General features: G+C 49.7%; 1 protein-coding gene across 9 annotated transcripts in view; it reads right to left on the bottom strand.

Annotated features, from left to right (window-relative positions):
* NOS1 (nitric oxide synthase 1) overlaps nt 1-24,656 on the bottom strand; it is a gene marked incomplete at its 3' end in the record, with an annotated part of 106,806 nt that overhangs the window by 73,525 nt on the left and 8,625 nt on the right. For 7 of the 9 annotated variants that reach the window (XM_082699760.1, XM_082699761.1, XM_082699759.1 and 4 more), the window contains exon 2: nt 7,788-8,929. In XM_082699760.1, the coding sequence (XP_082555886.1) occupies nt 7,788-8,509 (722 nt within the window). In that variant the 5' untranslated portion in view covers nt 8,510-8,929. The remainder of the gene's footprint in view (nt 1-7,787; nt 8,930-24,656) is intronic. The other 2 variants (XM_082699764.1, XM_082699763.1) reach the window with 1 other exon arrangement.

Below are 24,656 nucleotides of genomic sequence, written 5' to 3'. Positions count from 1 at the left end.
TGGGCTCTCAGGCAGGGCGTGTGGGGGTCCTGGGTCAATGCCACAGGAAGTTTGCACAGGTGCGAGTCACCCCAGGGCTGACCCCTAACTAATCCCGAATACCCAGGATGGGGAGCAGGTGGGCCAGGCCTCTGTGTCGGGCACAGTCTGGAGGTAGGGGCTGCTTGCTCTGCCCTGACCAGGCGAGAAGGCTGCTGAGGAGCAGCTGGTCCTGGCAGGAGGCCTGCTGCGTTTCTCCTCAGACATCGCACTACGCTCTGACCCCCTTCTCACCATCCACGCTCCACCCGGTCTGGGATATTGGGAGTTAAGTGAGAGCAGGAAGACTTGGGGGCCATGGAAAAATGAGTCTGAGGTCTCTGCAAAGCTCTGTTCTAGATCTCATCGTGCTGGAGTAGGGGAAGATGATGAAAGGGGAGACGAGGCTCCTGAGAGCTAGGATTTTACCGCAGTGCTCTAGCTGAGAAGCGAGGTGAGGGCCTCTGGGCTCAGCAACAATCAGGACTGTAATTCTTCACATCACAAAAACTGGACAGGATCCTCAAACTCCAGTGTTTACAGCGTCCACGCTGAGCCGATTGGCGGACTCGGGTTCCTGGGGAGCTGGAGAGCCCGCGCTAGGCCCTGCCCAGCTCCCCAGGCTGGCTGTCTCCCCACGAATAGACTTGATGCTAATAGCTCTTCTGATATTCTCTTTATTTTTGAGAGGCTGGAAATCAGTTTCATTGTGAAACCTCTTGCTTTCTCTATTTTGCCACAAAATCATTCTTTAGAAAACTCCGTAGGCCTCCCAATAAAACTCGTAGGCGATCTGGGTGGGACCTTCAATCCCCTGTTTGTGACCTGTGACCTAAAGGGATGTCTGAGCTCCTCCCCCTAAAGCGATGCTCTGGAGAGGTCACATGGAGCAGTGTACCTTCGGGGTGGGCTGGACAGGAGGGGGACTGGTCAGCTGCCCGGCCTATGATGAACGTGCTCGCTACTGACCTTAAGGAGGAACCTGGAAGGAATCTTAGGGCTCATCTGGTCCACATACTACTTTTACAGATGGGGAAACTGAGGCCCAGATTGGTCCAGGGGCTTTTCAAAAATATGTAGGTGCTGAGTGGCAAAGGGGGGACTCAAAGTAAGGTCACGGAACCCAGTCCAGTGAGACCTCATAGTAATGGCCAGTCTAGGACCTGGGCACAGCTTTCTCCAGGGGGCTTGTTGGATGAGCGCAGTGGGCTAAAAGTGGCCCCCAGAGACATCAAGCCCTAACCCCTGGAACCCATATATGTTACCTTACGTGGAAAGGGGGTCTTTGCAGGGGTGATGGAAGTTGAGGATGTTGAAAATGGGATTATCTTGGATTAACTGGGTAGGCCCTAAATGCCATCATACGGGTCCTTAGAAGAAGGAAGCCGAGGGAGATCTGCCATAAGAGAGGAAGGCCATGTGACCCTGAAGGCAAGAGGCTGCATGCTGGCTCTGAAGAGTCAGGAAGGGGCTACTAGCCAAGAAAGTCAAAGAATGCAGCTCTCACAGCTGCAGAAGGTAAGGAAACAGATTCACCTCTAGAGCCTCCAGACCTAAGACCTTTGGAGCTGTAGGAGAATAAATGCGGGTTGTTTTAGGCCACCACGTTTGTGATCTTTGTTATTGCAGCAAGGGGCAGGGGAAACTGAGACAGTGGCTGGGGCAGGGATGGCGTGCAGAATTAGTGTCCCAGCCCACACGTGGTGTCACTGCCTACCTCTTTATTCCTACTTACTATGCTCACGTCCCACAGACCTTCTTTCTGTTCCTTGAACATCCTACCTTGTTCCTGCCTCAGGGCCTTTGCTCCTGCTGTACCTTTTGCCAGGAATGCCCTTCCCTAGATTTCACATGGTTCACACCTTCTGGCCTCAGTATAAATGTTGCCTTTTTAGGGAGGCTTTCTCCGACTCTCTGATCTAGTTTTTTTTTTTTTTTTTTTTAAACCTAACCCCAAGCCTTGTTTCTTCAAATCACCATGTTATTATTATTATTTTTAATGTTAGTCACCATACAGTACATCATTAGTTTTTGATGTAGTATTCCATGTCTCTCATGCAATTTCTAAAGCGATTGCCTGAGGCTACCTGTTTATTATTCCCTTCTTGTCTATGACTTCTTAATGACAGAGGCTCCTCGGTGGATCCCCAGTTCCAAGGACAGTATCTGGGGCAGAACAGATGCTCAATAAATATTCGTTGAATGAAAGATGGTGAGAAGGCCCCTGGTTACGGCTGTCTGGGGTGAGCAGGTGGCTGGGTGGGCTTAGTCTATAGCTCTTCCCCAGAACAAGGGGCTGGGTGCCCACATGACAAAGTGGCGGGGACACAGACGGAAGAGAGGGTAAAGCAAGAGTAACGACTCCATAACTACGACTCCAGTCCCTTCCCCAGGAAAGGACCCACTGGGGAAGCCCCAGGTGTTCAAACGGTCAGGATGAGAATGAAAGCTCACACCGACACTCAGTGCAAAGGCAGTCATCGGAGTCCATGCCAACAGAGTGACTCAAAGCCATGAGTCAAGTGCAGCCAGAGAGGAGGTCCTCTACTGCAGACAGCCCTGGAGTCAGGGCTGCTGTTGGTTGGTCTGAGATCAGTTCTCCAGGGGTGCTCTCTCTCATCTCTCTCTCCCTTCCGGACTGAGAAAGTACTCCAGCATCCTCAGCAGCTTGATGGCCAGCGGTCAAGTACACTGTGGCCAACAGTGCTATCTATGTTGGTAGCAGCCAAGACCATGGCTTTGCTACTTGTGAGCTGTGTGACCCGGCAGAAGGGACTGCACCTCTCTGAGCCTTGGTTTGCTTATTAGGAAAACAGGTGCTGTGAGAAGCAAATGAACTCATCAATGTCAAGACCTGCACATGGGGGCAGGCCCAGCTGGAGTATTCAGTACACGTTGACCCGCATCACGATGACGAAACGCAGGCTTGTCACAGGTGACCTCCTCTCCCCCATTAAGCTCTTTCTCTGGGCTCAAAATGGACTTCTGTGCCTCCGGCCACGTTCTCTCGCCTGGTTTGTCTTTAACTGTAGATGCCCACAGTGAGACGTCCAGGTAGAAGCCAGGCGGCACCCTGTGGCCCGTGCTAGGTGACCCTGGGCAAAACTGCTCCAGCTCTCAGAGTTTCAGTTTTCTCATTGATAAGGGAACCCCAACCACACAGCCCGCTTAGGGAGCTGAATTCACCCCAGCCCTGAAGACACGGGGGTCGGGAAGGTACTCTGTAAGGAGCCGAGTCCCCTGCAGGTGGAGGGGAAGCGATCCCAGCACAGGGCGAGGCTGACCGGCTGGTCCAGATGGATGCTGGGCCAGGGACCTTGGCCTCTTTAGAACCCTCCTTCAGGGCAGCAGAACAACCTGGATATCCTCTGACACGCAGCATTTTAAAGTGACCGCTCCCAAGGGCAGAAGGTCCCAGAAGCCCCCAGATTTCCCTTCCTTACACACCCACATGCTGCCATCACCCGCCAGGTCCACCTCCCCCCAGATGCAAGGTGAGGCTGTACCTACACGAGCCATCGCATCTCCCCCCCGCGAAGGGCCAGCATCCCAGCAACAGGACCAGGGATGCCCTGCAACGGAAAGGAACTAGATAAAGCAGGAGAACAGGTCCGCGTCCAAGAGGAAAGAGGAAAGGAAGGAAATGAAGCCAAGAGAACAGGAAAGTCAAGGGCACCGCTGAGAACCAGGGATGGCCCCAGCCTCTGCTTGGTCCCGCAGAAGCCACAGACTGCTGCCGTAGCCAGGGGCTCCAGGCCTGGCGGGGGCCACCCGGAAGCCAGCTCTGACCCCACCCCACAAAGCAGCCTGGATGGGGAAGCCCCTGGAAGGGTGCGTCATTTCCAGGCCACCGCGTGCTCCAAGGGGCTCGGATGCTCCCAGGCCTGCCAGGCCCAAGAGTGACCCTGAAGACCGTTCTGTTCCTGGGCTTCCGTTTCCTGACTCGGGACGCTGACACTCAGCACGGCATTTAGCTCAGCCACTGGGAGGCAGGCTGGTGATTCCTGAGGGCACATCTGCAACAACCAGAAGTTTGGGTTGTTCCAACGATCTCGAGGGCTCCTGCCATCACAGTGGGAAGGAGGTGGCCTCGGAGGTGGGGGGACATCTTTCAGTGCCAGGGACAAACCCACACAGGGAAGACGGGGCCTGGCTGCCATGCACCTTTTGGACATTCACCCAGATCCGAAGCAAGCTAAGCTTTGATTCCTGAGCCAAGATTCCAATTGGGTCGGACATATAAACACGGCTTTAAAATATCGTGAATTTTCCTTGCAGGCCACCACTGGGTCAAATAAAGACAGGACACCGTTTTATCGGGAGTCCAGTCACCACTTTGGAAAATCCCATACCACATCACTAAGACGACCCTACCGGTGGTGTCTGAGTTGCCAAAATGACACACTTGTGTCAAATCCACATTTGACACTGTCATGTGCGGGCTAATTCTACGTGTAGGGGCAAATATCCAAGTACTGATCTATTACATTATAGCTTCTATTACTATAAGTTACTTTTTTTCTTTTAAAGATTTTTAAATTTGAGACACACAGAGGGAGAGAGCACGCACACAGGGGGTTGAGGCAGAGGGAAAGGGAGAGAGACACCCAAGCAGACTTTCCGCTAACCAGGGAGCCTGATACAGGGCCTGATCCCACGACCCTGAGATCATGACCTAAGCTGAAACCAAGAGTCGGACACCCAACCAACTGTGCCACCCAGGCACCCCTACAATAAATTGCTTTTATGCTTGGTGTCCTTTCTTTTATCGTTAGGGCATTATATCTATTAAAAAATGTAAAGTGTGAGTAGGTTATATGATCCATGAATTTGTTCCTGGCTAGTAAAGGAGGCATTTAAAAATACTCGTTAAAGTGGCGGAAGGTGAGGGAAAGTTCTGAGTCCAGCACAGGTGTGGGTCATCAAGCCAGGGAAACCAGGTGCTAGCATCAGACAATACTCCTCCTTCAAACTGCTAACTGCTTCCCTCAGGCTGGGTTCGTGGAGCCCTGGATTTGCCCCGGGCCACTTTCTTCCAAACGATGCCTCCTCCAAAGCAGTGTTTGCTGCTCCTTTTGGTCACTGGAATGAAGGCTGTGATGGACGAGGGCAGGTCAAGAGCTCGGGGCAGCCCCCCAGTTTGGGAAACTAGGGCCGCTGGAGGAGACCCCACATCAGACCGGCGTGTCCTCCCTCCACCCTCGGGGAAACAAAGCCTGCTTTTCGGAGTTGGGGTTTGGAGAGGCCCCCCCTCAGGCCTGGCCTATGAGAGGGCTGCAGTTCAAGTCCTTTGTATTTCATGACCTCCGCCAATCCTAGTGTCCCGCGCCGGGCCGGGCTTGTGTGTCCTGCCCTGTCAGCTGGGAGAGGGTCATACTGGCTTCTGGGATGGGGAGGGACCTGCCGGGGACTTCTCCACGTCACACAGGGAGATTCAGGCTTCTGGGTCTGGGATGGGACTGAAATAAAGCCCCAGCGAATTCTGACGCTCCTAACCCCACGCCCGCCCTGCGCCCAGCCAAGACTCAGAACCAAGTGTACGGAACGCTAGATACGGCCCCAGATAGAACACCCGATGTAACACTCTTACTCAGCTTCCTGCTGCTCCTCCTGGGAGAAGGGGTGTTGAGGAAGAGGGTCTACCCAGGAAACTTTGAGGGGAGGCACTTCGGGTGGTGTCCCAGAAAAACCAGGCCAATGACTGAACCTGGATTCTCCAACTGCTTTAGGATTTAGATCCATTGAATGAGACTTGGCGGCTGCTGGCTTCCCAGAAGTTATCTCAAGACTATGTTGTCTTTCCCGTGTGAGCCGCTGAAGGGAACCCTGGGAGGCGGCAGCGACCCTGAAGACTGGGTTCTTGCCTGGGGTGGGGGTCTCGTGCTTAGTCGTGGGTGAACCAGGCCCCAGATCTCTGCAAACCAGGACAGCTCCAAGGACAAATCCCGGCCTCCAGCTCTGGAAAGGAAGGTCAGGATGATAGGGGCTCCCTGACACTTGCCCCACCAAGAGGGTCACACCATGAGCCGTGTACTGGGGCCAAGACACTGTCTCCTGTAGAGATGGGACCAAAGGTATGAGGGAGACTCCAAGCTGCCCCAGGAATGCGCAGAAGACAGAAGAGAGCAGGACGGAGGACAGGAGCTCAAAGGGCAGCAGGGGATGCCTGGTGGCTTCTGATACAGGCTCGTCTTCCTTCTTGGTGTCTTGCTGGAATTGGTTTGGTTTTTGCCCAGGTGGGAAAAGTTTCAAAAGTTCCAGGAAGCAATGGTGGTCTGAGATGGGGTCCCACAGACTGAGCCCCTACCAAAAGGCAGTTTGGGGGCTGACCCATCAGGAAGGAAGACTAGATCCTGTGCAAATCCTGTACCATGTAAGGCACACTCCTACCTCAGGACCTTGGCACCTGCTGCTCCCTCTGCATGGAATGGCCCTTCTCCATAAAGCTTCAAAGAGCCTTTCTTCCCCTTCTACTGGGTCTTCCAATGTCACCTTCCTGGAGACCTGCCTATCCTCACTCTCTAAAACTCATTCTCCCCAACACTTCCCGACCCCTTCCTTGTTCCGTATACCTCCTTAGCACATATCACTGACGGCCTACATATTTTAACATCTTGATCTCATTTACTCTTCATTTTTCCCACAACACTATAAGCTCCCCAAGATCAAGGGGCTTGTCTATTTCATTCACTCACAAGGTCAGAGGGTTTGTCTGTCCCATTCATTGCTTTACCCCTGGTGCCCAGAGCAGTGTCTGGCCACAGTAGACCTTCAGTGAACAACTGGTAAATGAATTGGTGCATGGGTCTGGAGAGTTCTTTAATCCACGTCCCTGAGGGACAACTTGGGGACCTCTTCATGCTCTCCAGATACTCAGGGATCCTTGGACAGAGGGTTGGGAAATCTTGGCCTGGGTTTCTGGGTGGCCCCACACCTCAGCCTCCCCTGTAGTGGGGGCTGTAGAGTTAATGCTAATCTAAGATGGCAGCAGAAGGGGGCAGAGAGAAATTTCCCTTTCTCTCATATCTCTGGACCCACTATTCTCTGACCCCTGGCCCACCTGCCAATTCCTCCCCAAAGAAGGTGCTAGAATCACCCAGGTCCCGGTTCCCCTGAATTTGCCAGGTAGGCATTGCCTGTTCTCTTCCTCTCCAGAATCAGGGGGACCGGGACCTGAGTCTTCACGTTCTAGCCTTAGCTCCTGCACAACCTAAGTAAGCCCAGTTTTGGGGGAACTGGGGCCAGTTCTCTGCTTTGATTCCTCGCTTGTTCCCAGCGGCTGTCACAAGGAGACAGCTGGGTTAGGCTGAGGGTTACCCAGGCCTCAGCTCATCCCCTCCCAATTCCCGGGACCTTGGCCTTCACCCTGTGCCAAGACTGCCACGGACACGTGCCTCTCGCTCTCTGGATGACCCGGGAGAGGCCCCTTCCCTCCGAGCCTCAGTCTTCTGCCCCATGAATTGCAGATTGCAAAAATACCCACCTCGAGGGGTTGCTGGAAGACACGGCATCAGCAACCATGACTCCTAGCTCTGGGTCTCACGGCAAGAGATACAGGCCTGAAGTTATACCCATTTTGCTCTCACGAGTGCCGTTTTAACGGAAAGAGGCAAGAGGGGCCGAGCGGATGTGCCTGGGTGAGCATCTGCAACAGCTCAGGTTGGCTCCCGGGTCCGACACCGAGTAGCAGGACACGCTTCCATACAGGACACACATGCACACACACCCGTGCGCACACACGCCCGTGCGCACACACCTGCGGCACTTACCTGTCCACCTGGACTTCCGCGTCTTTTGTCTCCGCCTTGGAGGGTCCGCCTCCGTTGATCCCTTTGCTCCCACTGGTGAGAAGGCTCAGCACAGGCTCTATCTCTTTGAGCAATTCACTGTTCTGGCTGTCTTGGGGGGCGCCCCCGGTGCTTTTCTTGGTGGGGTCCTGGCCTGGGGGTCTGGGGGCCAGGCTGTTGGTGTTCGAGAGTGAGCCTGCTTCCTGCCTGCTGTCCTGGGTATGCTGGGGGCCGTTGCCAGGCCCCGTGGTCCCGTCCATGGCCGGCATGTGCTCCTTGCTGGCTGATGACTGGTGAGAGAGATCGACAGCTGTGGTGGGCAGACCCAGGGGCCGCGTCACCCGGATGGTCTTGGGGGTCCCGTCCCCGGTGAAGGTGGTCTCCAGGTGAGTGGTGAAGCCCTCAGGGCCCCTCAGAATGAGGACCACGTGGGTCTCAGAGGCGATGCCCCTGAGCACCTCCAGGGCACTGTCATAGCTCAGGTCCACCAGGGGCTGGCCGTTGACGGCGAGGATGATGTCGCCGGCCTGGATGAGGCCGCTCTGCTCCGCGGCACCCCCTCGGATCAGGTCGGAGATGATCACGGGTGGCTTGCTCACCCGCTCCTTCACCAGGAAGCCCAGGCCCCCCACCTTGCGCTTGAAGAGGCGGACGGAAATGACGTTGGGTTGGATCTGCTGAACACTGAACACCTGACTCTCCATGGCGTCTAGTGTCCGGGGGTCCGAAGACTTAAAATAGGTCAAGCCAAGTCGAGTTCACCAGGAGGATCCAGGCTTTACGCTGTGCCAAGAGGAAGAGCCGGGGGCTGGTGGCTCGGGGAGGCTCAAGAAGGAGCTACTCTTGGGTTCGTCCTCTCCGTCTCTGACGTCAACTCGGCGTCACCCTCTCACTCCCATCCGGCCCTCGGTGGCATGATTTCATGCGTCTGCCTTCCTCCTTGTTCTCTAGGAAGTGATGGTCGATCGGGCAGACGTCAGGAGAAGCCGGGGGGCGTGTCCCGAAGCCACGGGTCAGGCCGACTGGGGAGGAGAAGTGTCTGGTGGAGGCGTCTAGATGTGTCTCGAGGTGACGCAAACTCCTGGGCACTATTCCCTGGGCATTGCCGGCCCGTCAGACCTGTGCTGGAGAGAAGGAACAGAGGAGGGGTGAAGCGACCGGACAGAGATCGATGTGGGGCGCCCAGCGCCATCTTCAAAAGCGAGATGGAAAAATGCAGCCAACGGAGAAGTCCAACCACAAAACACTAGGGTTTGGAAGCCAACCTCGAAACGGAATCCTTCCTCCTTGAGGGGATGCGGGCCCTTCCCTGTTAGCTGCAAATTGCCTGGTTTCCTCTCCCATGATCAGAGCCCCCTGAGACCAACAGTCTCCCTGGGGAAACCTGATAGCCTAGAAACCAAAAGGCAGAAATCACGATCTCATCTCTTATCTCTCCCAATATGAGGAGTCACCGTTCCAACTTGTCTCGTGGCCTTTGGCTCTCTGGGTCTTACCCGCATTTCCACTCGCCTGTCAGGAGCTCAGCCAGGACAGATACTTGGGCTCTCTGCCCCACCCACTCCCCAAGTCCCCAAGACAAGCCCACTGGAAGGGGAATCCGCCAACAGTGTCAACCACCCTTTCTGACCTTCTTGGTAACTATCAACTTGTTCCCGACTCCAGAGGACACATGACAGACCATTATAAAGGCAACGGGGTATATTAAACACCAAAGACATGGGTCCACACAAAACTTTAGAGGACATCTGTACTCCACAGACTGCCTGCAACCCTAATGGGGGAACACTAAGGAGAGGGGACGGTGTACCCTCAGGGTTATTGTGAGCACACAGTAGGTGCTCCATGAGTACTTGTTGAATGAAGAAAAATCCCAAAAGATTAAGCATAGTGGAGACTTATTAAACAGGTATGCTCTTAATGTATGTATGTGCGTGTATATAAATACATTGGCCTTTGATCCTCATGGTAACCCTTCAATGGGCCTGGGAAGGGCGTTAGTTGTCCAAAGTCACGTGGAAATGACAGCAAAGAGAGGCTTTGAACTCAGGTCTGCCCCACTCTTGAGCCCGAGCTTTTTAAACTTACACTCCAGTTGAGAAAAGTTCATATTCTGGTTACTTTCTTAACTCCCTCTGGCTCCCCCAGGTTTGGAGAAATGGGGTATGGCTGGGGTAGTGAGGGGTGACAGGGAGTCCAGCTGGGGACACTGTGGCCCAGGTGAGATGTGTGCCCCTGCGGCATGAGCACAGCGGGCAGTTACGTTAGTGTGTCCCGGGTGTCTGACCTGGAGTGGGTGATCTGTGTGTTGCGGGGGTGGGGGCGGGTGGGAGATAGCAGAGAACCCCTCCACCTTGCTCTAGCCCCCCCCAGTTCAAGCCCAGTTTCCAGTTCTATCCCAAGCAGCCTTCCCGGCTGACATCCTCGCCATGCTCAGCGCAAGGAGGGAGCCCCCAGCTGTCACCACCAACAAAGTGACGCTCACTCCTCGTTTCCCTTTTAGCGAACTCCCGGGGTCATCCAGGGGCTGAGGCAGCCGACAAGCTCCCCGCTGCCTCTGTGAGCGGGAGATGGGTGCAGACACCCGCCCCCCCCAAGAAAGAGGTGCCCCTTCCTGTATCCCCTTAGGGTGGGGCGGTTAGTAAGCTAGCCTCCCCCTTTTGCAGCCCACGTTATGTAACTCTGCCAGCCCCTCTGTGTGGGTGAGGGAATAATGAATACCCAGGCCCAGCCCGGGCTGTGTTCTCCATCTGGTGTCGCGGTGTGTGTGTGTGTGTCTCTCTGTATTCATGCATTGCCCTCGTGCTGTGTCATTTCTCCGCTGGGTGTGTGAGCATGTGTGGCCCGTGTGTCGACTGGCTGAGTGTCTTTCAGCTTCTTGCTGCTGGGGTTCTGGTTTGTGGAGAGAGAGAGAACCATCCAGAACCCCTGTGTCTTTCCTCACAGGGGAGGATCGGTCCTTCCCTGACCCCTTTGCTTCCTTAACTCTCCCAAGCCCCATTTCTTCTGGGTACCAAACCCAGGATGTTGGTTGTTTAGCTGGAGGCAGAGACACCTGAGACCTCTAGCTCTCTCTTGAGTGTCCAACTTTGGCAGTGGACTCCATTCTTTAATTAAAGAAGGGGCTCGCAGGTGAGCTTTTGGGAAGGCAAGGTTTCCAAAGAGCTTTCCTCCCACTGCTGGCTTGGGCCAGACCCTAGAAAAGACAGATCCTGGGTCTACCTCAAGACAAAAGAAAAAGGATAAAATGACCCACAAGACTTCCCAGCCACGTTCAGCTTTTCAAACTCTTTCTCGCTGGTTTTCAAATCAGGGAGGGCTACTGGCCGGTGCTTGGGAAATTGGGGTGCTGTTTCTCACACTTTGACCTAAGAAAGGCAACCTGATTGTTGGAAGGAACTGGAAAGAGGCTGGGCTTGGAAGAAGCAGGGATATTCAGTGTCTGCAGAGAGAGAGAGAGAGGAAGGGACAAGCTCTGTGTCTCAGCCAACAGATTCTGAGCTCTACTCACCCATCTACCTTGATCCTAATAATAATCCCACAACACTCTGTCTCCCTCCTGTTCCTCCGCAGAACACAGCCTCATCTGCTGCAGTAATTTTATTCTCACTCTCACCAAGGTCAAGTTTGAATATCCCCATTTTACAGATGAATAAATTAAGCTGCTCTAGGGAGACCCACTTGTCCCAGCTTATGAATGTCCGGAGTCTAGGAGGCTCCTGCGTCAACGGGGGTGGCTGGCGACCCTTATGCCCCGGGGAAGATTTTTAAGGCCCCTTCCTGGCTCTCTCTGTTTCCAGATGAGTTCTTTATTTTCTTGGAACTTCTATTTCCTTATCTGTAAAACGGGCTTGTTAAGCAGCCACCCCTTTCCTGGGTAACCAGAAGGAGTAATTAAAACGGCGAGTGCGGGGTACGCAGCAATGTCGCACAGCCAATGCCTAGAAGAAAGGGCTTCCTGTTACTGTTATATAATAGGTAACGATCTGGGCTTCCTGGCTTGTCGTTTTAATTTTCTCCACCATCCCAGTTTCGCCACAGGTAGTTTCATGTGCCATCTCGAAGGGGCCCTTTGCTGGAAAGCTGGCGGGATCTGGCACTGGTCGTGGAACAGGGCCCTGAACACGGGGAGCCGGGTGCTGGGCGGCACGTCCTGCCAAGCCAGCCTCCGCCCTTTGGAGCAGTGATTTTAAACAAATCACATGCGTGCACGCCAGCGTACATACCATGGAAACAATACTTGGACCCGGGCCTCATTCGAGTAGTTCAGCAGTTTTGGGCGTATTTATTTCATTTACCTTGCTGCGAGGAAATTAGCGGCTGACTTTTGGGACAGTTGCCAGCAACAAGGAGGGAGCCAAAATAGGGCAGCGTCTGCTACTACCATCTCACCGTGACCTTGGGCAAGCTACTCCCCATTCTGGGCTGTGTTTCTGCGACCAGGGAGTGGGGACAGCGGCGGTTTCTAGTACTGGAGAGTTTCCTATGAGCTAAGCAGGGTGCCCAGCCCTCTGCACGGGTGCCTTATTTGATCAAAGCAGAGACTGTATGGAGAGACCTCTAGCCCCACGTTACGTTACCCATGGATGAGGTGAGTAGGGTTCAGAGAAGTGAACCCGGTCGGCAACCTTGGGTCTAGCGAGTGGATTCAGCGCACTCACTGGGGTGAATCCCAATCCTCACACCAACCCCACAATGTGCCTCATTTCTCTTCCTCCCCAAATCACTTCCTCAACGGCTGCCATAATTTTTCATCCTCACTCTGATCGGGGTGACACCGGATTGTCCCCATTTTACAGATGGTGAGATTAAGCTGCTATATCAGACCTACTTGTCTGGGCTTGTCCATGACCTTCCATTTTTAGCACTGAAGGTCAGAAGACATTGGGATGAAGGGGAGCTCTTGAGATCATCCAAACCAACTTTCATTCAAAAATGAGAGGAGACGGAGGCCTGGAGAAGCAAGGGGTCCATTCAACATGGGTCAGCGACGGATGGGGGGTGCTGTCTAGGGCTGTGCTCTCCAGTAAGGCAGCTGCTAGCCGCATGTGGCCACTAACCCTCCTTAACTGTGGCTTGTTCCACTGAGATCTGTCGTAAGAGCAAAATACACACTGGGTTTCAAAGGCTAGTTAGAAAAAAAAAGAACGTAAAATTGGGCCGGTCTAGAGTCTGACCTCTCTGTATTCCCTTAGGCCCCCTTGAGAATCTACTGGTAACTTCACCAGGCAGAAGATAATTATTCTTTCTAAAGAAACACAGAAAAATGGTACAGAGGGTTAGCAAAGATCTTGCCACGTTTGAGGCTGACCTCTGAGAACAGGCGTGATGGGGATGGGGCAGGGGAGAAAAATCCACCTAGAACTATGTGAAGAGGGAGGCAACAGCAGGATGTCACCAGGGCTAAGAACAGAGTCTGCAACATCCCATTGTCTGAAAGTCCTTTGAAGTCTAACCCTCTATATAATGCCCATTTCTTTAAAAAGAATGAGGCAGATCTCTACTCACAGGTATGAAATGAGCCCATGATACAAAAATACATGTAAATTCTGCATGTGTAAATGCAGAGAATATTCTGGAAGGAATGGGTATTAGTGGTTGCAATTCACAAAGAATATTACAAGTCAGAAGTAGGAGGGAGACATACTTTGCAGTCTATCTTACTTTTCTATTTGAATATCATTTAAATTATGTTTTTAATTATACGTGTATTACCTTTTAAATGAACAATATCGAAGGAAAAAGACAACACCCAGCCTGTGAACTCCTGGGTGTTTTCCGTTCGCACTCCCACCAAATCTCTGATGGGTTACAGCTCTGTTTCCCATCTCCCTCCAATCTTATTTAAAAACAAATCTCAAGTCTCCATGTCTTAAAATCAAAACAAAATACCGCCACCCTCCACACACACAAAAGACCCGCCCCATAACCCAACTGTGCTCTTTAAAAAACAACAACAAAACACCACGAAGCAACCAACTTCCTTACATCTCCCGAACTGCTAATTTGCAGTCTTTCCCCGGAGAGAACACCACCCGGGGAATCAAGGCGACGTGCTTTCTCCCACGCTGACAAGTCATAGCTACAAACCCGCCAACCTCTGCAAATCAGGAGGCTTGAGTTGGCATGCTGTGTCTTGGGGATCCCTGAGACAGGGGCACCTGGTCCCCATGGGGTACCCCAGACATGTTTCATGGCTTCGGTTTGCTGATAATGACCTCGATCTCCCCAGACCTACTGCCCATACCTCTTAAGCATAAGTCAGAGAGAGCAGGATAAGTTCACGGGTGTTTCCAGGCTGAGATGACACCCTGTCGCGAGGCAGCGGGGAAACACTCGCTCTCTCACACTGCCGCTTTGTACTACCTCTTTGAACGGCAATTTGACAGGATCTACCCTACAATTTAAAATACACAGATCTCTGTCCTGGCAATTCAATTTTTAGGACTTTCTCCTGCAGATAAACTGGAAGAAACATCCTTACACACAGAGTTGTTCAGAGTATCAACAGATTAAATACACAATGGCACATCCATACGATGGAGTTCTGTGCAGGCATTAAATAAGGGGGCAGGGATTCGATTTAAAAGGACCAACGAGGAACGCTCTTGAAGACACACTGTGAAATTTCAAAAGATGAACAGCACAGATCTATAAATATAGTTACACATCCATCCTATGTTTTCATCCATCCTTTAATAAGTTCAGAGACGCACTCAGTATCTCTGGAAAAATATCCAAGATACCGGTAATAGTGCTTGCTTCTGGGTGAAGGGACCAGAAGGCTAGGGATAGGATGGGTTGGGAAGAAAACTTACTTTTTATTGTATGTTCTTTTTTTTTTTTTTTTGGTATGTTCCTTCATAATGCTTATTTATTCATCTTTTACTATGTTTTTGTATCCTATTTTAAAAAAAGAGCACCGTCTGTGAAGTCAGACTGTCTTAGATGTGTACTTAAGCTTCTCCACTTGGCTTTGAGACGGTGGGCAAGTTGCTTAACCACTCTGAGTCCTGGTTCCTGCATCTATAAAATGGGGATGATAATAGCATCTCTTCAGAGTGTCTGTGAAGATGGAATGATAGTTAATATTTTCCGAGTTCTTACAATACGCCATACACTACAGTAAGTGCCCAGCCGATGAGCCCTCTTCCCACTGCTACTACTAATAATTATCATAGAAGCAGCCTTTATTCTATTGGTCGTCTACGCTATCACGAGGACCTATGTTGCTTAAAGCCCTCTGTGCTGAAGAACCAAGAGAAAGCTGTGGACCCACAGGTTGGTCTTACTTTTCAGAGGAGCGGATCCTCCCACTGAGTCCTTGGAACACCGAAGGGGTGGGATTTGGGGTGTTGAGGCATGGAACTCAAGAGAGGCAGCCAGAAACTCAGGCCCCGGATCTTGGGGGTGAGTCAACACCACTGGGGTGAGATGGGGATGTCATGGGTCCATGATCAGGAGAGAGCTACAGGGCTATTATCCTCATGTTGGAACAGATCTGGGGAATTATGGACTCTTCATTTTATCTTCATTTTGCAAAGCTCATTTTTATGAGTGAGTTCAGCCAGCTGGAGAGTACTATATCCATCACAGAGACAGAACACTCCAAGGTCTGGGGCTAAGGTAATTAAATTCTTCCATCACCCCTCAGTGGCACAAAAGTCATGAGAGATGCACCCCTCCTCCCCCCACCCCCCACCAGACATACTCCGTTCCTGGGGGTGTCATGGAGTGGTCAAAGGCTGGAGAGTTAGAGCCAAAAGCCAAGACTTTGTGACCCACTTCTACTACCTATTGGCCTCAGATTTGTCATCTGTAAAATGGGAACATGACGGCTTCTACCTTGAAGATAGAAACCAGTATATTACATGGGGTAATTAAGTGGGAGTACATTCGATGGAATAGTCTACGTTAAATGTGTGGCAGCCCTAAACCACTCTTTTTAGAGTTGCTTTAGATCGTACCTCAAGGAAAATGAACGATCTCAAGCCAGGTACATGACTATTATCACAGCCAAGACAATGGCCTCATTACTGTAAAAATGACACACTACTGGCATTAATGTAAAAATGAAACACAAATGGTTGCAAAAAGACAGTGTGTATTTCATACCCTCAATTAACATTTCCCCTCTTTTCCTCTTTCTTCCTCCCCTCCCTTTTCCTCCTTCCTCTCTCCCCCCCTCCCCAATTCACACCATCTATTTGCTCATTATGAACCCTTATACAGCTCTCACCTGGGTCAGCAAGGAGCTGGGGCACTGGAAATGCAGGGATGGATAAGACAGACAACTTCCCTGTCCTCAGAGCTTACTGTCTGGTGGGGACAGGAGCAGGGAGGGTGGAGAGAGGTATTATGACAAATGTAGCATATAGTGCAAAGTGGAAATACAGGGTGTTAATAGCAGCATGGGCAGGATGCCTAACAGTCTGGGTGCTGGTGGTCAGGAAAGGCTTCCTGGAGGAAGAGTCAGGATATAGAGTTAGCCACACTGAATGGGTAGATGGTGGGAGGGAGGGGTGGAGGAGAAAAGGCACAGAGAAGGGAGACAACAGGCATCTAAGCCACTCCCCTATGCCCTCTCCACTGTGGCAGTAGAAGAAAGCCAGTGTCTTATAAAGCCGAGAGGTCTTCAAAAGCTGGATCATGCACCTCTCTTAAGAGCCAAGTTAAAGATTTTGGACTTCATTCTTACAGTGATGACAAGCTCTGAAGAGTTTTGAGGAGAGAAATTCTACGGTCAGATTTAGATTCTAGAAAGATCACTCTGGCTGCTGCCTGGAAAATAGGGCTGGGAGGCAAGGCTGGCTATGGGGAGACCGAGTTAGGAGGCTGCTGCAGGCCAGAGATGAGAGATGACAGTGGTTAGCATTGTGAAGGGAGGAAGTAGGGACGTGGGTAGGTTTAAAAGATATTTAGGAGGTTGGGTCAACAGTTTGTGGTGACTGAATCAGTAGAGGGGCAAAGGCCAAAGCTTCTGGCTTCTACAAGTAGAAGGATCATGATGGCATTTCCTGGCTATGAGAGCAGAGGAGGGCAGGATAAAAATAGGGCAAAAGAAAGGATAAGAATGAATGAAACTAATTTGATAAAACCGTCATTCCTGAGTAGTAATAGATAATTTAACTGTGGTCTAGTATACTGAAGAGTCAACATTTCCCGGTATCATTATTTCCATAATTTTGAGAATGAAGGGAGATTATAGAAAATAAACACTTGATTTGGCTCATTCCCCAGCCATTTGATTTTGGGCAAGTCATTCAACACTTTGAATGTCAATTTCTTTTTGTGAAATTGAAAAGGTAATAAAACCACTTCCAAGGTTTTTGTGAAGATTCAATGGACAGGTGCTGTAAAGAGCACTCTGTAAACCATGAATGTCAACTGTCGTAGCAATGTTGAGTCTTTATTTCAGGGAGGACATCAAGAATGGTACCCTTCAGACTGCCGCTCAGTGTTAACTTGACACTCAACCAAGTTTCTCCTCTCATGCCTGGTATCCTTGGTTGTCCCTGGTGAAGGAAAACTAGGTTAGGCAAAAGGTGCCCACGGAAGGAAAAAGAAATAAGAATGGTTATTTTAAAGGCAAGAGGGATAATATCTGCTCCTTTAACTTGAAAGTCCCCTGCAAATAGGTCACACCATCCAGGTAGGTCTGAACCAGTTGCAAATTCGTTTCAGTGAAGAGAGAATACATTAAATAGAAAACACAAATGGCAATGTTGAGAATGACACCACGAATGTCAGATAGATCAGAAAAAACAATAAACGTAAATGGGTTAAACTTGAGTAAAAGATCCAAGACTCTCAGATTGACTAAATGCATTTGCACCTGCTCTATATTAGCATGGATGTGGGGACAAAGGGCGAAGGACAGGAGGAAAAATAGCTCTCCAAGGCAGATATGGGTGTGATGTACATTTGCACAGGCAGCATAGGTCTGCTTTGATTTGAAAGATATAATTCACTCTCTTCTAAAATATGTTAGGGCCGGGTAAGTACAAAATAAATATTCACTGAGTAAATGATCTGTTATCCACAGCAATTTTTTTCATTGAATTTTTATTAATTAGGTTGCACTATATTAAATTAGTAGGTTTGGAAATGATCAAATTCACCACCATCTTATAATTCAACCTAATATTTTGAACATTCATATATGTAAGCACTTCACTGAATTATCTAATTTTATCCTTGCAACAACTATGTGAAAGTCATGATTATATTACTCCCATTTTATAGATGTTGAAATTGAGGCGCAAAGAGGTTAACTACATTGCAGAGTTTATCCAGCTACAGTCAGTGACCAAGAGACTGACACAAACCAATTTTATCTGAGCTCAAAATCTTTGCTTTTTATTTTTAACTTACTAAACTCTTTTATTTGCTGCAGTAAATTTTAGACTCAGATTTTCCAAGCAGATAACTGTATCACCTGCAAATAATGACAGCTCAAATTCTTTGCTGTTGCCGCTTTCCAAATACTATGTATTTTTATTTCAGTTGGCCTGATCACCATGCATAATGTTAGTAATTTGTGCTGAAATGGACTGTGAGGTTTTCTATTTTAACTGCTCACAATAAGGAGTCTATGGACCCTCAGCAGGGCTCGGGGATTGCTGACAATCCTGGAATTGTGTGCACAACTTTTTTGTCTGTGCATATGCATGTTTATATGGGGAGATAGTCCATAATATGCTTTTCTAAGCATTCCATTACCCAGTAAGAGTAGGAGTCACTGGATTAACCCTACATTTTACAGATGAGAAATTTGAGGCTTATAGATAGGGAAGGATTTGCCAAATGTTCTTAGAGACTGAGTCAGAGTGACGATCTCTCTTGTATGGTATCTTCTCAAACTCAAGTTACAGGCTCATCTTCCTTGCTTTCCCCATGAAATCTGGAAATTTACTCATGGTCCTATATTTGACGGTAATGCTAATTTCAGGATGTGAGCTGCAGCCTTCTTGGTAGATGCTTTTTATGTATGTTATACTATTAATTATTCAAAATAAGCCTGCACAGTCCAGAATCTCCTTATCCCTCCCTAACTAGTGAACCACCTCCAATTATTAGCTCCCTATCCAGATTGATAACAGAGGCTGTGAAGACACCATGACAGGTGAAGGGAGGGCAAAAATCATCACCAAACCTCTATAGCGGTCCACAGACCCCATATCAGTTGCTTGTCAAAGTAAATGCTTAAATGATCAAATTCAAAATTAGGATAAAAACCTGATTATGCTCATTCAGTATTGATTAATGGAGCCATAAATATCAATGTAGTTTTTCAAATTAAAAATAAAAATCAGGATCATAATATCAGAGACCCCACCTTCATGAAGACAACGCCTTCATTTGCTCATTTATTGAGTAACTACTTTGTCCCCAAACCCTATCATCCTAAATGAACTATGAGATTGTACACTCCTTGAAGACAGGGATCATGCTTTTCTGGTTTATCATTGTACCCTTGGTGCGCAGCAAGGGGCCCAGCGCATAGTAGGTCCTCAGTAAATCAAAATCTCAATCTCTGGGCCCACAGCTATCGGATGAAGTAGCCCAGGTGGGAGGTGAGAGGGAACAGTGGGGGCCAGTGGAAAACCAGAGCATCCCTGTCACAGCCAGAGCTCCATTCTAGCCATGTAGGAAGGCAGGGTTGGTATGAGCTCAGTTCTGGTCAAGCAGCTGCGGGGGTGGGGGTGGATAGTGCAGCCCATTATAAATCAAAAAGCAAATACAAGAGACCACACATCCTCGGGTAAGAACACCTGGATTCAAAAAAAGAGGAGGTCAAAAGGGGGGTCTTGGGCACCTGGGTGGCTCAGTGGGTTAAGCTTCTGCCTTCGGCTCAGGTCAAGATCTCAGGGTCCTGGGATCAAGCCCCGCATCGGGCTCTCTGCTCAGTGGGGAGCCTGCTTCCTCCTCTCTCTTCGCCTGCCTCTCTGCTTACTTGTGACCTCTCTGTCAAATAAACAAATAAAATATTTAAAAAATAAATAAAAGAGGGGGTCTCAATGTAGTTTGTAGAATCACCAGGGATGGACATGGTCTAGTGCTGCTAGACACGGTGTGGTCCATGGACAGGAGGTATCAGCTGAGAGTTGGTTAGGAATGCAGAACCTCAGGCCCCACCTCAGCCCTGTGAATAGACTCTGCATTTTCAGAAGACCCCCAGTTGATGGGTGTGCACGTTATGGCTTGAGAAACATTGCTCCCATTTGCCTCTAAATGCCTGTGTTACTTTTTTTTTGCAGTCTCATGAAGCTTCGAGCAGGACACTTGAGTCAAGGGAGCAATAATATTAGGCTGAACTGAGTACAATTGCAGATTTTCAATGATTTCGTGACCTGCAAAAATGGCCATTGCAAATGGAATTTCATTTCTACCTGAGCTAGAAACTGTTCTGCACAAAAGTGCTTTAGACCCAGGATATCACTTGCTTCAAAAAGTCTCAGGTCAGGGGCGCCTGGGTGGCTCAGTGGGTTAAAGCCTCTGCCTTCAGCTCAGGTCATGATCCCATGGTCCTGGGATCAAGCCCCACATTGGGCTCTCTGCTCAACAGGAAGCCTGCTTCCTCCTCTCTCTCTGTCTGCCTCTCTGCCTACTTGTGATCTCTGTTGTTTGGTCAACATAGCTAAAAACATTTTATTTCAAATTGGGCACCACCACATAAAAACTGGAAATTTCACGTGAAATGCAAATTTCTGGTTTTCTTGCAACACTGGATGAGTTCAAGGACTGGGTCTGTATTCCTGAATGTGAGCAGACATATGGAGTGGGTGGTGGCACCCCCTTTAGACAGGTTGTAAGCTCTCCAGTTCCTCTGGGCTCCCACGCAGCCCCCCTCATGCATGTGTTTGTTGTCAGGACCCTTCAGGTATTTATTTGACCGTGGGAACCCCTGTCTGTAGTGAGTTTTAAAGGGAAACAAGGAAGGTCACCTTTAGAAGCTGCTCAGTGCAAGGACAGATGTGCTTAGTGACTTGGGTCCTGCCATAGGTGACCCTGGGTGATCCAGGGGTTTGATGGATGCCTACCTTCCTGAGAGCCCTCTGCACCTGTTCCCGCTTATCCCCTGTGGCTGACGCTCATTGTGTCTCATTATCCTCGGGTTAAAGCTACTGAGAACGGTAGAGCATTTCACATAATTGTCACCCTTAACTCTTAGCTGCTTCTTCCCTCAACTCGGTGCGTTTACAAAGACCCTTTCTAGACTGACACCTTTCTCTGTAAATGGAGCTCTCACTTTTGATGTCAAACCAGTCTGCCTACTCATTCCAACAGGAGCTGGACAGAAACCAGCTTCCCTTCTTCATTTAGAGGGAACACACAGTCCAAGACCCCATTCGTTTTCCTTAGGGACTCTACCTTGGGGTTACCTGAACTGGCTGGGTCTTCATCTCCTGTTGTACCAGTGCACCTGGTAAGCCCCTAGAAGTCACCCCTCCCTCAAGCCCGAGCGACACTTTCCCTCCTGATTCAGCCCTACAGAACAGAGCTCCGCAAACATTCCCCTGCAGTAAAATCGCAGAGAAAAGAGAATGACGCCACCATGAGTAGCACCAAAGCTGACATCACAGACATGGCAAAGAAGGCTTGTTGGGGGCGGGGGCGGTTGTCAAGGGTAGGACTGTCGATCCTGGCTTCAAATGCTGACTCTGCCATTTACTGACTTGGCTGGCCTTGGGCAAGGCACTTGGCATCTCTGTGCCTCTTGTTCCTAATCTGTAAAATGGTGAATGATAGTATTTTCTTTGCAAGGCGCTTATGGAATTTACATAAAATTTACATAAAATGGTGTCAGTTCCCCCCAGTGGTCTTAACCACCTTCTTATCTCTGTGCTGTACCTGTGTCTCATCCTAGGCAATCATCTACTATTTTTCCTTAGAGCTGACTCACGTTTTACCCTAAATCCTAACGACAGCCTTATCCTGAGGAATAACATCCATGAAATCACGGTACAAAGAGGGCCAGCTACGTTTTTCTATTATCGATCAAAACAAATATTTAATGAGCAAATAAAACAAACAAATGGGTATCATCTTGTCCCAGTCACGAGAAAAGCACTGAACAAACTCAAATTGAGGGACTTTCTCCAAAGTCATCAACCAGTCATCTTCACAACTGTCAAATTCATGAGAGACAGCCCGTGTGATGGACTATCACAGATCAGAGGAGACCAAGGAGAAATGAGCTCTGAGAATGTGTGGGATCCTGGGTAAGAGTTGGGAACAGAAAACGGCCACTCATGGGAAAGTGAAATTCAAATAAACTGTAGTTTCGTTCATGACGATGAGAAAACCATACACGGCGTTAACATTAGGGGGTGCTGGGTAAAGGGGATAAAGAAACTTGCTGCACTATTCGGCAACATTTCTGTAAATCTAAAACTACTTCAAAATAAAAAGTTTTAAAATGGGTACGAGTTAAGCAGTCTCTCCCACTGCTTTTTTTGCCCCTCCCTTCAGCGCCTGGCAACCACTTTCTGTCTCTATGGGTTTGCCCATTCCAGGCATTTCCTACAAATGGAATCCTACGATCTGTGGCCTTGCATTCACTCGCTTAGCAGCCTGTGTTCAAGGATCATCCATGCCACAGCACACATCAGTAAGCCATTCCTTTTTAGGGCTGAATAGTATTCCATTATATGGACATGCTGCATTATGTTTATCTGTTGATGGACAGTTGAACTGTTTCCACCTGGGGTCGTGTTGGGGCACCTTGGTGGCTCAGTGGGTTAAGCCTCTGCCTTTGGCTCAGGTCATGATCTTAGGGTCCTGGGATCAAGCCCCGCATTGGGCTCTTTGCTCAGCAGGGACCCTGCTTCCCTTCCTCTCTCTCTGCCTGCCTCTCTGCCTATTTGTGATCTCTCTCTCCTTCGAATAAATAAATAGGATCTTAAAAAAACAAACAAACAGGTAGTGTTGCTGTGAACATTTGGGTACACATTTTTGCCTGAACCTGCGTTTTCAATTTTTAGTGGGGATAAGGTTTCCTGCTGGGGTGATGGAATGTTCTGGACCTGGAGAGAGGTGATGGCTGGACAATACAGTGGATGCCCTCAAGGCCACTAAATTGTATACCTTTAAAATGAGAAATTTCATGTTATGTTAATTTACCATAATTTACCATTTTGGAGAAGCTGTGCTTTGGTGAGCCCAGCATTTAGCGCAGCTGCTGACCAGAAGAATGCTGGCCTGTGCTATCATCATCCCTGGACACCCCCATCAGCCTCCTGGCGCCCACTCCGTGAGCCTTTCTACCCCATCACTCGGCTTTCATCAAGAAAGTTCCTCCAAGTTTGATCCATTAATCTCTTTGAAGATCAGCAATGAAGTTTCCGGGTCCCTGGGACAGCACCGCTAGAATGCCTTGCTTTGGCATCTGAGAACTCCTGCTTCACAAAGTGTGTACCTGACAGGTATGATACACCAGGCCATCGCCTCCAGCTACGTGCTCAGAGCCACACAGAGTGGACATTCAACAGACACTACACTGCTTCCTTGTTGACTGAACACTAAACCTCTATCAGCAGCTTCTCCAATAAGACTTACCCCCTCGGTAGATCAGAGGCTTTATTTTCCCGAGACGCTACCCTACAATTTGCTGGTGAAGTTGCAATGCCTTGAAACTGTTCATTTGATTTTATAATGTTCGCTCCCATTTCCTCAAAGTACCTTGGGATGCATTTTGGTGTTTGAAATGAACGCAAAGGCCCGATTTGGTTTGAGAATTTCATGGGGATCCTACAGAAAGCTGGAGACAGTCCAGCACATCCCAGATGACGGAAGCAGGTTTCTATTTGGAGCTGACGAGTTGGGGGCTGGTTTTCTTCCTGATTATCAGTGAGGTCTTCCCCTTTTCCCTGTCCACGTGAGGATGGATGCCCCCTCCTGGGGGACCTGCCCCCAGGTCCGTTCTCCACCCTGGGCCCCAGGAGGAGGCTAACCTCTATGGATATCAATAGGCTCCTTGTCCTCTGGCTTCTGATTGGGTTTGGCCAATCGGAGGCACAAAGGAGATGAGAAGGAGGAGGGAGAGGGGGCTCCAGGCTGCCCCAGTGCTGTGGTCTGGAGAGGACTGCACTCCTCTCTGAGCACAGCTTCCACTGAGAGCCCCCCACTCCCCACTGCATGGCCCACAGGGCTTCAGGAACAAGCTCTCCCCACCTGCTCCATCAGTCCTGCGGTGGTCGTCACCCCCCTACTCTTGCTGGTCCCTGGGTGCTTCCCTCTCCCTTGTTAGCATCTTAAACTGTATCCTTTCTTAAAAATAATTAATTAATTAATTAATTTGATAGAGACTGAGAGAGAGATCACAAGGAGGCAGAGAGGCAGGCAGAGAGAGGGGGGGAAGCAGGCTCCCCACTGAGCAGTGAGTCCGACACGGGGCTCGATCCCAGGATCCTGAGATCTTGACTTGAGCCGAAGGCAGAAGCTTAACCCACTGAGCCACCCAGGCATCCCCTTAAACTATATCCTTAAATAACACTTTCATTGTGTTATCTTGGAATCAAAGTGTCATCGCTACAGGTGTCTCCCGTGTCCTGCTCAGATCCGGGCTGACAAACTTTCACCTCTGTTGCACCTTGGGCCTAGGGATGAGGAATAGCAGAAGCAACTCCAATGCTCAAGGGTGTAGCATGTCTTCAGAGGATCCTAACGGGGGTCCTCATCCTCACGAAGAAATGTACGGAGCACAGAAAGGCACCAAGTACTTAAGGGTCCCGATAACCTGGTAGAGTAGAGTTATGCTCAGGTTTACAGAAGAGGAAAAGGCGGTTTAAAGAGAGATGCACAGCTACCTGCAGCTCACAGGGTGAACACGTAGCAGTGGCTGCATTC

Source organism: Mustela nivalis, assembly GCF_964662115.1.
Source record: "Mustela nivalis genome assembly, chromosome: 14".
In the NCBI taxonomy this organism is placed as follows: Eukaryota; Metazoa; Chordata; class Mammalia; order Carnivora; family Mustelidae; genus Mustela; species Mustela nivalis.
This window is presented reverse-complemented; position numbering and strand designations above follow the sequence as displayed.